Here is a 12,935-nt window from a genome sequence, read left to right on the forward strand (position 1 = left end):
GCATCTACCGGAGTAAATATCAGGCCACCAAAAGGCAATGGCCCATACTGCTTTCGCGTATGTGTACAAATATTACATCGCATTGGAACAGTGCACCCTGAAACAAATCAAGAACGCACATATGCACAAATCACGTCGGCACCTACAATGCGCTTCTGAAACCGCGGAAAAAAAAATGTCTCGGCTCCAAAAACACATGTCACTCCTTATTTAAAATACCGGTCCCAATCACAGAAACATCGGTATCCACTATGAAAATGAACAGTAACAATGCACGTGACATCCGTCTTGCCACACTATTAATTATAGATGAATGTACAATGGCATCCAGTCACTTACTCAACACCATTAATAAACTTCTACAAACGCTGATGAATAATAATATTCCCTTTGGAGGAAAGGTACTTTTATTAGGAGGAGATTTTACACAGTGCTTAACTATTGCTCCACTTGCAATGCGCTCAGCTATTGTTCAGTCCACCTTAAAATACGCGGACAATTGCCATTGCGTTGATGAATAATAATATTCCCTTTGGAGGAAAGGTACTTTTATTATGAGTAGATTTTAGATAGTGCTTAGCTATTGCTCCACATGCCATGCGCTCAGCTATTATTCAGTCCACCTTAAAATACGCGACGACGTCATACATAAACACCAAGAGACCGAACTACAACACATATACAGGCGCGAGACCTGATTGGTGATAATACGAAGAAACGAACAGTCCGCATATTAACAGTGAGTGCGATCCTCCTTATTACTTATCCATATTCCGAACGATAAAGATCAAACAAGTCATCAATTCACGATCACGGGTACAAAACTAGACGGCTCGAGTAACGGGACCACAAACACGAACCCGCATCAAAAAAAAAAATTCACGTCGGCGCCTACAACGCGCTTCTAAAACCGCGGAACAAAAAATGTTATGCGGACAATTGGCATTGCTTTCAAAAGATACACTTGGTACAAAACATGCGATGTCCAGATCCCGAATATAACAATTGCTTATTACAACTAGGACATGGTACACTCACCAATACAGATGGACTTCACCCAGATATTATTACAATTCCTCAAGCCTTTATCTGCGACGACTTACTTACGGAGATATTTGGAACAGCGGTCTCATTACACCAAATACCCCTTTTAACACAACGAACTATATTATGTCCAAAAAATATTACTGTTGATCACATTAATAACCAGGTCATTTCATTACTTCCTGGAGAGGCACACCTCTTTCTAAGCTCTGACAAAGTTGACTCTGATGATGACAATGACCATCTTATTTTCCCCTTAGAATATTTGAACACTATTAACCCAGCCGGATTACCACAACACAGTCTTAGCCTTAAAAACGGAACAATACTCATGCTATTAAGAAACCTTAACACTAAACAGAGTTTATGCAATGGTACACGTTTAGTCGTCTACACCATGACACACAATGTTATTCAAGCAACAGTTCTTACAGGATCACATGCTAACAATACTGTTCTAATTCCTAGAATTAACCTTACAAGTTCTGACCTGGAATTACCTTTTACACTTAAACGGAAACAATTCCCCATTAAACCTGCCTTTGCCATGACCATCAACAAATCACAAGGACAAACCATGGACAAGGTTGGCATCTACCTATCTGAGCCCGTTTTTGGACATGGACAACTTTATGTGGCCTTCTCACAAGTTCGATGTTCATCTGACGTTGAAGTTAACGTCATAAATACTCCATGCCAAGGAAAACTCATTCAAGGACAAGACACCATCTTTACTACTAATGTTGTTTACAAAGAAATTTTCCAATAAACCTTTACACTGTGCCAAACACTTTATTGTTTGCTTGCTATCTGCGTCATCTACACCTTCACACTATGCTGTATCTCATTCATACATCACGTTCTTTGTAATTTCCCAACACCAGGGGTTGGCGAGCGAAGCGAGCAGGGGGCGGAGCCCCCTAGTACTGTATAACACATTTCATGTTTCTGTCAAGCAATCTGTGTTGTTTTGTATTTCTGGGTGCTTCAAATTGTCTTGTATTTCCTAAATAGCATAAAGCTTTTTAAAGAGATTAAATAAAGCAGTGGAATACTAACTGAGGATTCTAATGTCACATTTTGTATGCTTAGCACATATTAATAATATTAGATAGAATTGAATGATTATACAATACTTCCAATTTGTACATTTCTTTTTTTACATTTGTTATTTTTAAGTTGAAAAATGCCCCAGTGGAGAGTAAAGCTAATTACTAAACATACAGTATTCTCTCTTGTGCAGTAAATTCTTCCAACAATATTAGCAGTGTGAGGCCCTTGCCAAGGAATGCACAGTTTGTCAGACTGGAATATAAAAAATGCAAAACAGCTCCAGACATTTTAAACTGGCTCTGAGATTATAAGCAATAAATAAACAGGACCTTTACACAACAATAGCATTGGCTGTAAGTTGTCCTATTATATTACATCTACTAAAAATAAATTTCCTCCTTGATATCTGCACCATGGTCTTTCTTTTGTATTTTCTTCAACAGCATTTCATTATTTGCTGCATTCTTTATTTCTATTTGTTATGTTTACTGTAAATATTTTGACATGTGGTGAGTGCAAAATAATGGTCTCTAACTCTTTGGTCCTTATTTGCTCTTTAATGGTATCAAGTAATTGTAAGTGTATAAATATGCAATATATTCCTGTGTGCTTTGCACATGCTATGAATGATGGACATTGAATTAATTAATATTTAATAACTTGTAAAACCCTTAGATACAAAGTAACTGACTATTTGCAGCAGTATACTTCCAGGTTATTTTACTTTTTCATTTTTCCCCCAATAACAAATTAATATATTACTCATTTTTTCTCAGCATATTGAAGGCTTTAAAAACATATATATTTTACAGCTCTCAGTTTAACTGGCAGGGTCAGCTTTGTTCTTTTGTGAAGCTGGCAATATGTCTTTAGCAGAGTTGACCAAAGAGTGTAGTAAGTAAATTTCAATGGAAGCTTATCTTGCTACATAAGAAGAAAAAAATACCGACTTCGAAATGTTCCTGCTGATTGTCTCACTCTGTGTCCTGTTGACACTTGTAAGTAACATGTATGAAAGTGATCATCTGAAATATGTCCCCAATAGACAGATCAGCGGAAGTACACATGAAAAGCAAGACTCCTTCTAATCTGCAGCACCTGGCACCATTAGAAGAAGAGAGAAGCATTGCATAGAGATAGTAGAAGACAATGTTTTATATTGTAACTCGCTGTATAGCTATGCTGACTGAGTATCTGTAAATAAGTAGGGGTTTCCTAGTTGGCAAAGGGATAAGTACGGACCTGATAAGGACTGAACACGTACCCATATTAGTCACCTAAGAGTATCAGTATGAATAGGTAGGTGTGCTAGGTCTAAACAGTAAGCCCTGTGAAGAGTACAATGGTGGAGAAACATAAAAAGACACCAAAATGAGTAAAGAGTGAGGGTATTTTGAAACACGACAGCTGTGGCTTATAGCTGGATTAACAGAGACAGGACAGCCACTGCTGCACACAACATCTCTGTAAATGGGACAGACATAAAAATAAAACAAAACAATTTAGAATAAGCATTCATATAGGCAGGAAAATATGATTGTTATTTTCTCTGCTCTTGGTTTACCTCCCTCTATCTATCTATCTATCTATCTATCTATCTATCTATCTATCTATCTATCTATCTATCTATCTATCTATCTATCTATCTATCTGTTTCTGTCAGACGGGAGTTGAATTCTTGTTTTGTTAGGTTTTGCTTTTTCTTTGTTGTTTTTTTCTTTTGGTCTTTTTTCTAGATTGAGTATGAAGTTTTTTGTTGTATAAGTTATGCAGATTTCATCTTGATTGGTTGTATACTATGTTACTTTCTTGAAATAAAATTAATATAATTTAATGTAATGCTCAAAAAATAAAGGACCACTTTTTAATGAGAGTATAGCTTTAAGTCAATTAAACTTCTGGGCTATTGATCTGGTCAGTTAAGTAGCAGATGGAATTGTTAATCAGTTTCAGCTGCTTTGTTGTTAATGAAATTAACAACAGCTGCACTAGAGGGGCAACAATGAGATGACCCCCAAAACAGGAGTGGTTTAATAGGTGGAGGCCACTGACATTTTCCCCTATTCATCTTTTCTGATTGTTTTTTCACTAGTTTTGCATTTGGCTACGGTCAGTGTCACTACTGGTAGCATGAGGTGATACCTGGACCCTACAGAGTTTGCACAGGTAGTTCAACTTCTCCAGAATTGCACATCAATACGTGCCATTGTCCAATGGTTTACTGTGTCACCCAGCACAGTCTCAAGTGCATGGAGGAGATTCCAGGAGACAGGCAGTTACTCTAGGAGAGCTGGACAGGGCCGTAGAAGGTCCTTCACCCATCAGCAGGACCGGTATCTGCTCCTTTGGACAAGGAGGAACAGGATGAGCACTGCCAGAGCCCTACAAAATGACCTCTAGCAGACCACTGGTGTGAATGTCTCTGACCAAACAATCAGAAACAGACTTCACGAGGGTGGCCTGAGGGTCCAACGTCCTCTAGTAGGCCCTGTGGTCACTGTCCGGTACCGTGGAGCTCGATTAGCATTTGCCATAGAATACCAGAATTGGCAGGTCCACCACTGGTACCCTGTGCTTTTCACAGATGAGAGCAGGTTCACCCTGAGCACATGTGACAGAAGCAGTGGAGAACGTTATGCTGCCTGTAACATTGGTAGGTCAGTGATGGTAAGGAGAGGCATATCCATTGAGGGACGCACAGACCTCTACAGGCTAGACAACGGCACCTTGACTGCCATTGGGTAACGGGAAGAAATCCTTGGACCCATTGTCAGACCCTATGCTGGTGCAGTGGGTCCTGGGTTCCTCCTGGTGCATGACAATGCCCGGCCTCATGTGGCAAGAGTATGCAGGCAGTTCCTGGAGGATAAAGGAATTGATACCATTGACTCACCCCCACGCTCGCCTGACCTAAATCCAATAGAACACATCTGGGACATTATGTTTTGGTCCATCCGACACCGCCAGGTTGCACCTCAGACTGTCCAGGAGTTCAGTGATGCCCTGGTCCAGATCTGGGAGGAGATTCCCCAGGACTCCATCCGTCATCTCATTAGGAACCATATTCCAACTTTGTCAGGCAAGCATATAAGCACGAGGGGGCCATACAAACTACTGAGTATGATTTTGAGTTGCTGTAATGAAATTTCGTCAAAATAGACAAGCCTGCTGCAAATTTTTTTCACTTTGATTTTCGGGGTGTCTTTGAACTCAGCCCTCTGTAGGTTGGTAATTTTCATTTCCATCAAACGATGTGGCATCCTTTCATTCCTAACACATTACCCAGTCGATATCAGTATAGATATCCAGCAAGAGATCTGGTGTGTTTTCAAAGTGTTCCTTTAATTTTTTTGAGCAGTTTATATATATATATTATATATATATATATATATATATATATATATATATATATATATATATATATATATATATATAATAAACTAAACTAATTCCTGGGAGGACTTACTCAGTTCAGAGCCTTCAGGCCTTCTAGATTATTATTTCCTCAAGTGACCCATGCTTTCCTATTTGGGTATCCAATGACTGGAGTTACATATAGCTAGCTATCCAAGGTTTAAAAATGGTCTTTTGTAAATGGCGGACAGAAAGTTTCGTTTACTAGTGTGAAAACATCAGCTAACAGGGAATAGATGGCCATTGAAAGGAGTTTGTTTTTGTTAGCTTAAAGTTTTTTGGGATTACATCGCTTATAACAGATGCTCAACTGTATTTCTACACCCAAATAAAAATATCCTTGTTCATCACATCATGAGGCAAAAGTTCTCTTATCTTAATTAATAGCAAGTATTATACTCTATGGTGGATCCCAAAGAGTCTGGACTGTTGGGTTTGAAGGTTAAGGTGTGTGGCAAGTGTTACCAATGACCTAAGTCAACACTTGCTCACCAGCTATGTCAGTGTGTCCCGTAGTGGATTGGCATCCCAGTCAGGGCTGCTTTTTGCCTTGTGGCTAGTGCTGCTGAGATGGGAAATGTGGGTTTGGAAAATGACAAATGGATGCTTCTCATATATACATTTTTGTTCTAGTTTTTGAGAAACATTATTAAGGAAGCCTTTGGCAAGTAAAGAATGAAATATGGATTTTTTCTGCTAATTTTATTCTTAGTGGGTATAATGGTTTTAGGATTACTTTGTATTAACTCGAATGAGTCTATACGTTTAGCATAGTAAGTCATCGTCAAATTTAGTGCGCACTATTAAATTCCTTAGTGGGTCATAAGAGTTTATTTTTTTCATAAACTGTGTAGGTGGACTTCCACAAAGTATAAATATTTATAATTTAATTTGGAATAGATGATAAGCATGCCAAACTGATAAATGTCATGTTTCTGAAATTTAAGTCAATGTTTAATTCTTGGCTGTTGAGACTTGGCTGCAGTCTCAAAAATAGCTGCCCTTAACATCTTGAATGACTCATACACATACACACACACACACACAGACACACACACACACCGTCTCTTCTACAAGAGAATATGCATATACATCTTCTTATGTAATAACACACGTACATATAATTGTGTACCACATGTGCACATTTCATTGGCAGTGTAAATCACAGATGCTCTCTGTCACACACACACATTAAATAAACCGTTCTGTGACTGTATCCTTCTCTGTCTTTCCTTTCTGAACTAGGTCCAGAGGTATTTGCCTGACCTCCTTGCCTTACTCCTGCTCTTTCCCTCCCTCTCTCACTTTGCCTGCCTATTCTTTTGCTCAATGTCCTAAAATGGTCTGAATTGTGTACTGGTGAATTTGAGGTTTGGTTCTGGGGAGGGGTGGCTTGTGAGGGTTATTAATACACCTACCCTTAAGCCTGGCCACTAGACTGACCAGCCGCTAACAGACATACGGGTTTGTTATTGTCAGCAGCAACACACATCCTGCAGCAATGGCTTACCAGAGGCATTCAGGTAAAGAATGGACATTTGCTCATACAGGCTCTGTACATTACCTTGCACTTAATGTTTATTGGAGTTCTGGCAAAGAAATCAGCAGCTTAGTTTTTTGTGCTGAAATATCCATTTTCTGTTGTTTCTAGGTTTAGACTTTTTGGTTATAAGCATTCTTTTCTGTGGATTTAAAAATAAGCAAGTGGTAGCTGTCTTGTAGATGTCTGGGGAAAGAGAATAATGCCAGTATAGACATGGATTGTGACAGTGGAACTTTATCTCAATAGAAGCTTTTGGAATGTATTTAAAATGTGATGGTTCATTAACAAATACAGCAATGTCTTCAAACCTTTGTCATGTTGCTTATTTTTGCTTAAGTAATGCTCTTTTATCAGTCACTTGAGTATTGTATTGCGCTTCCCAACAATCAAGGTGGGGTGTCCTTGAGCAACTTTTCTCTGTATATATCAATGAACTGTCCGTAAGATGTTTTCCACCATTTCTGTCTTAAGCACTTTAAGCCGTAAATTGTATTTCTGTGACCTCATGTATGTATTTACTATCAACTTAACTAATTTCACTTTAGTGGCTTTTTCTTATTTGGTGCTGAATGTAGGAAGGTTAAAATACTGTTCATGGGTTAGAGCGGTCACTCCACCTGGCACTAGTGAGGTTCTTATCATAAATTGGTTGTCATATACTTCTGTTTTTTCATACCAGTGCAGAATAGATCATTATTGAGGATACAGAGTTCTCATCCAGCAATCTTCCTTCCTCCCCAAATTTCTTCTGCTTTATTCATTTGTGTTTCATAATGAATTTACATAATTGTGCGATTTCACTTTTTATGCTGAACACTATACACCTTGGGTTAAATGGAAGCCCATTAGAAAAGGCCACAGTAGGCAATTAGCCTACTATTTCAGCTGTTGAATACTTTTTACTGTGATACATTCTTCAAAGGTTATATTTTGATAAATAACAAAGAATTATTATAGCACATGGAGCCAAAATCATCTGCATGAAACTATGCAGGCTCCAACTGTGAAGGAAAGGCTGACAAGCGATGGGCTCTGTCCATATCAGCTTTAGTCCCTCAAGTGACTTGATTTGCTAAACTGTCGACAGTGATCAATGAGGGTATGGCACTACTGTATGTGGCCTCTGGATCCTGCGGGACTTCTCTGTTGTGGAAAAATTTGGTATCAACATAGCTTTTAAATCCCTGACTTATGGCCTTCACCTCCTTTGAACATGAAGACAGGTGGGCCCTCTTCACAGACAAATCTTGGCTGTTCTCTGTATCCATATTTAGGCTACATGATACCATAATTACAAGAGAATCCTATTGCTCACCCACTTGCATTTGGATTTTAGGAATTAAATCATTCACAAAATATGCACTGTTGCTAAGGGGAGCAGTTTTGAAAGCGTGCCTGATCTTTAAAAATACCTTTGTGGTCAGGCATATTAAGTAGAATACAGATCTGAGGTACAGTTCTCAGCAACTGATGAAAAAAGTAAGGCACCAGTTTCAATAGATACATGTGATGTATTTTTTAAAATGTCCACACTAAGTTTTAATTTGTTAAGTAGCATTGTAGTACTACAGTAGCATATATGATACCCCTTCGCTCTTCAATTTAAATTTTCTTATTACTGTATTTCTGTTCTGGGAGCCAGTACACGCAGAAGTAGACTCATGGCTCAACTAGAAGCCATACAGAAGGGCCATTGAACCACAGAACATAGATGGGCTCTTATACTTGGGAAGAAAGAAGTGATGTTTTCCTAAAGCCTATGTACAAGTGACTGATCAGAAAGTGTAATGGATAATGTTTAACTCTAAATTATATGTAAATGTAAGTGATCAGGGAATGATCGGACTTCTTGGAGCTGTGGCTGAAGGACTGCACACTACAGCAGCAAGTGAACAACGGAGGGCTGTAAATTAAAAAGGATCAGCCAGGTGGCATGCAGAAGATATGTCCTCCTTAAACAAGAACACTACAGTAGATGTTTAATGCAACTTTGCTAAAGAAAAGCACCAACTATTAGTTTTATCGTATAGTTGAATTACTGTGCTATAGTTTGAGGTATCATGTTTATAAAATCCAGGGTTAATCACGATCCCTTTCTTTTTTAATAGCTTGTCTAGGCTTCATTTGTGCAGAATATCTGTTAAGTCACTCAGTCATCATTTTATAGTCTGAATGTGTACAAGAATGTTACCTAAATGTAGTTGATGGGCTTGTGCTAATACAGCAGAGGTCGTTTACAGGAAGGTGATGTTCAGCACCCATCTGAGCTCATGTTGTGTAAGGATTAACCTGCCGAAGAGAGGAAGAGCACTTCTGGGACAGCGCCAGTTCTTTGTCAATGCAATTCACAATCCAAAAAAAAAAAAATTCAATCTTTGAGTACATTGCTGGGGCCTCACTTTACAAGTACTTTTGTCATACGTACTTACATACATTTGTACATTATCTACACAATACTGCACTTTAATTAATTTATAGCTTTTGAAACTCTTTCACCTTCTCTGTGATTTGCATTGCAGCTTTACTCACTGTTGTTTCATCAACAATTCTAGACATGTCCACCAGCACACAACTGCCAAGTCTGTTGGGCAGTATGCACAATTAAGTTTATTTGCGTAATATAGTTGTCATTACATTTTAGCCATAAAGTTAGAAGGGACGTTGAAGTCTACCATTCACCTTGTTTACGCCAATTGTAAAGTTTAAATTATTTTACTTCCAAAGTGTACATGGAAATAGCAATGAAAAGAGGCAGAAGAATAAGGACAAATGACACCAGTTTCTGGAAGGTTTGATGCTCTAGGATACATGGTCCTTAAATATTATGAGTCATTAATAAGCTACAATTTCAATATTTTGGTAATTTTTAAACCTTCTGTCATTTAGGTAGATTGCAGAGTCCTTCAAATGTACATAGAAACTGAATACATATGAGCTGTTTGGTTCGGCTACCTAGTGGTGTACTGTGGCGCCCATGGACTAGTAATGAAGCAGGGCCTCACTGATGCATAGACTTAGCTTGACTTGGCGGAGTCTGGTTAGTAAAACAGATAAATCTGAAAACCAGAAAAAGGTATAATGATTAAACAGTTATACATTTGTAATACTGTGTTATAATTGTACATCCAGTATATAGAACTATTGCATAGGAGAGACGAAGATGCCTAGGAGGGGTTATGTGTTAATTACAGTTTGCCACTCATAAATCCATCTTTATTATAGCTGTGCTGTCTATTTAACACAGAAAAGTGACAACATCAGGATCTTAGTTATACCATACATGACACCACTGTAAATCAGAAAATGGAATATTGGCACAGGCCTAGCGGGTCACTCCAAACTAACAAACGTCAAGGACAATGGAAAGTTCTTACTCTTTGTGGATTTATTGGCATAGAAGTAACCTTGCTTTCCCTTGCAATGGTTTACAGTATGTGCAGTGTGTCCACCTTTAGTTTCAGTCTGTCGTCCTCTCTGTGTCTAACAAAAGCCCTTTGTGAGACTGGATTAGAACGTCCTCATTTTCTGTTCAGTTTGCCTCAGTGTGACTTTTACAAGGCCAGCTTGGGTGATAGGTTATAAGGGAGGGTGCCTCTCCTGTTCCTCTCTCAGATGTGTGCAGTCAGTTTCTTCTTGTTCTCTGAACTGGTTCCAGAGGCGAGTTGAGCCATATTCCTAAAATATGAGAAACTTGTAATTTTCTTCTGGAATGTGTTATTAAAATTCTTTAGTGTTAAACCGTTTTCTAGGCATCTGTAAATGATTATGTGGGTGGATTTAGCATTTAGTGATCAAATGCAAACTAACAGCTTTTAAATAGACAACAAACTTGGAAGGGGAGTCTGTATCCACTTTTGTTTTTGGCATAGATCTTCTTCACATCTGTCCACTTAAATTCAGTGTGTAGGCAAGGTCATAGCTCACCAGACATAATCCTACAATAATCATGTCGTGTTCTTCTATTAGACAAACACCCTGCAATAGCAGTTCTGTTTTTACACAGCATTCACCTCACACCTCTTGACTTTTATGGTTTACTTCTACTGTATTGAATTTTCAGCTGCTGTTAGCCTATGGGTGGCACGGTGGCGCAGTGGTAGCGCTGCTGCCTCGCAGTTAGGAGACTGGGGTTCGCTTCCCGGGTCCTCCCTGCGTGGAGTTTGCATGTTCTCCCCGTGTCTGTGTGGGTTTCCTCCCACAGTCCAAAGACATGCAGGTTAGGTGCATTGGTGATCCTAAATTGTCCTGTGTGTGTGCCCTGCGGTGGGCTGGCGCCCTGCCCGGGGTTTGTTTCCTGCCTTGTGCCCTGTGCTGGCTGGGATTGGCTCCAGCAGACCCCTCGTGACCCTGTAGTTAAGATATAGATGGATGGATGTTAGCCTATGTCTGTTGTCCCTGTGCTGTAGCATTAGGTAGCTAATTAAAGAATCAAAATTAGTACAATTTTGACAACTAGAAGCCATTCAGCCTAAAAAACCGTGCCAATTCTATTCACCCAATTTCTCCAAAATAACGTCAAGTTGAATTTTGAAGGACCCTAATGTCCTACTCTGTCTTTACTTGGTAAGTTATAACATGTGTATGTGGTTTTCTGTGTGAAAAAAAACTTCCATTTGCGTTTGTGTTATTGTTGAAGAAGCCATTTTAAAGTAACACCCAAGGAATCACCATCTTAATTCCTTTTATAATTTAAAAACTTCATTCATGGAACCTCTTAGCCTTCATTTAATTAAACTGAAAATGTCCATCTCCTTCCCTCATAACCCTTACCCTGCAGTCCTGGGATTAGCCCAGTTGCTCCTCTGTGGACTTGTGATTCTTGTGCTGCTGCTGTGATCCGCTTTGAAGCCCGACCTGCACACAGTACATACGATGAGGTCTCACTAGTCGCGGCTTTGTTAGATTAGCATGACCTCACTCAGTTTGTGTGGTGTCAGCGGCGCTGTTTGCGATCAATAGATTCACTAACATTTTTATGAAATTGCGTCTTTAAAATGACTTCTCTACAGCAGTGCCCTCTGGTATTATCTGCTAGTGCCACCTGCTGGCAGTTTTTTTTGTTTTGTCTGGAATTGGTCTGAAGTTTATCACAGCCACAGAAGATGGTGATGTTGGGGAAGTTAAGCACTTCTTGTTTGTAACAACGTGGATGGAATTTAAAAGGACAAAAAAACGTTATTGGGGTTGCCTTGAACTTTGATGGGTTCATATATATGTACATGTTGCTCTTGGGGATGTTTAAATAATAATAGTAATAATAATTAATTACAGTCATATAGCACTTTTATCACAATTCAAAGCACTTCAGTGAGTGATGAGCCACTTCAACCACCACCAATATGTAGCACCCACCCAGATGATGCAACAGCAGCCATTATTGCGCCAGTATGCTCACCACACATTAGCTATTAGGTGGTGAAATGGTCAGAGAGACAGACAGCCAGTTAGTGGGGCCGGAATGGACAATTTAGCCTGGACATCCAGATAAGCCCTAATCTTTTTGAAAGATGCCCAGGGATCTTTAATGGACACAGAGAGTTGGGGCCTCAGTTTAACATCTCAGCTAAAGGATGGCACCATATTTACAGCACAGTGTCCCCGTTGCTGCACTGGGCCATTGGGATCTCCATTCACACCCCAGGGTAAAAGCCCTCTGCTGGCCTCACCAACTCCTCTTCCAGCAGCAGCTCATGGTTTTCCTAGATGGTCTCCCATTCAAGTACTGGCCAGTCCTGAACATGCTTAACTTCAGGTGGATGACATGGCTACTGCCTTCTCCCTGTAGTGGTGAATGGGGGCTATGAAAGAAAAGTAATCAAAAAAAGATGCCAAGGAAAGGGGCGATTGGCTTATTTTAAAAATGTAATTAGAAAATCAAACA

General features: G+C 39.3%; 1 protein-coding gene across 2 annotated transcripts in view; it reads left to right on the top strand.

Annotated features, from left to right (window-relative positions):
* fhl1a (four and a half LIM domains 1a) overlaps positions 1 to 12,935 on the top strand; it is a 58,742-nt gene that overhangs the window by 36,088 nt on the left and 9,719 nt on the right. The window contains exon 1 of one of the 2 annotated variants that reach the window (XM_028815781.2): positions 6,965 to 7,034. The exons of the other annotated variant lie outside the window; for it this stretch is intronic. Within the exon in view, the coding sequence (XP_028671614.1) occupies positions 7,013 to 7,034 (22 nt within the window). The 5' untranslated portion in view covers positions 6,965 to 7,012. Of the gene's footprint in view, positions 1 to 6,964; positions 7,035 to 12,935 lie in introns of those variants that run through there. 2 annotated transcript variants of the gene reach the window in all.

The sequence above is a fragment of the Erpetoichthys calabaricus genome, chromosome 12 (genome assembly GCF_900747795.2).
Source record: "Erpetoichthys calabaricus chromosome 12, fErpCal1.3, whole genome shotgun sequence".
NCBI lineage: Eukaryota > Metazoa > Chordata > Cladistia > Polypteriformes > Polypteridae > Erpetoichthys > Erpetoichthys calabaricus.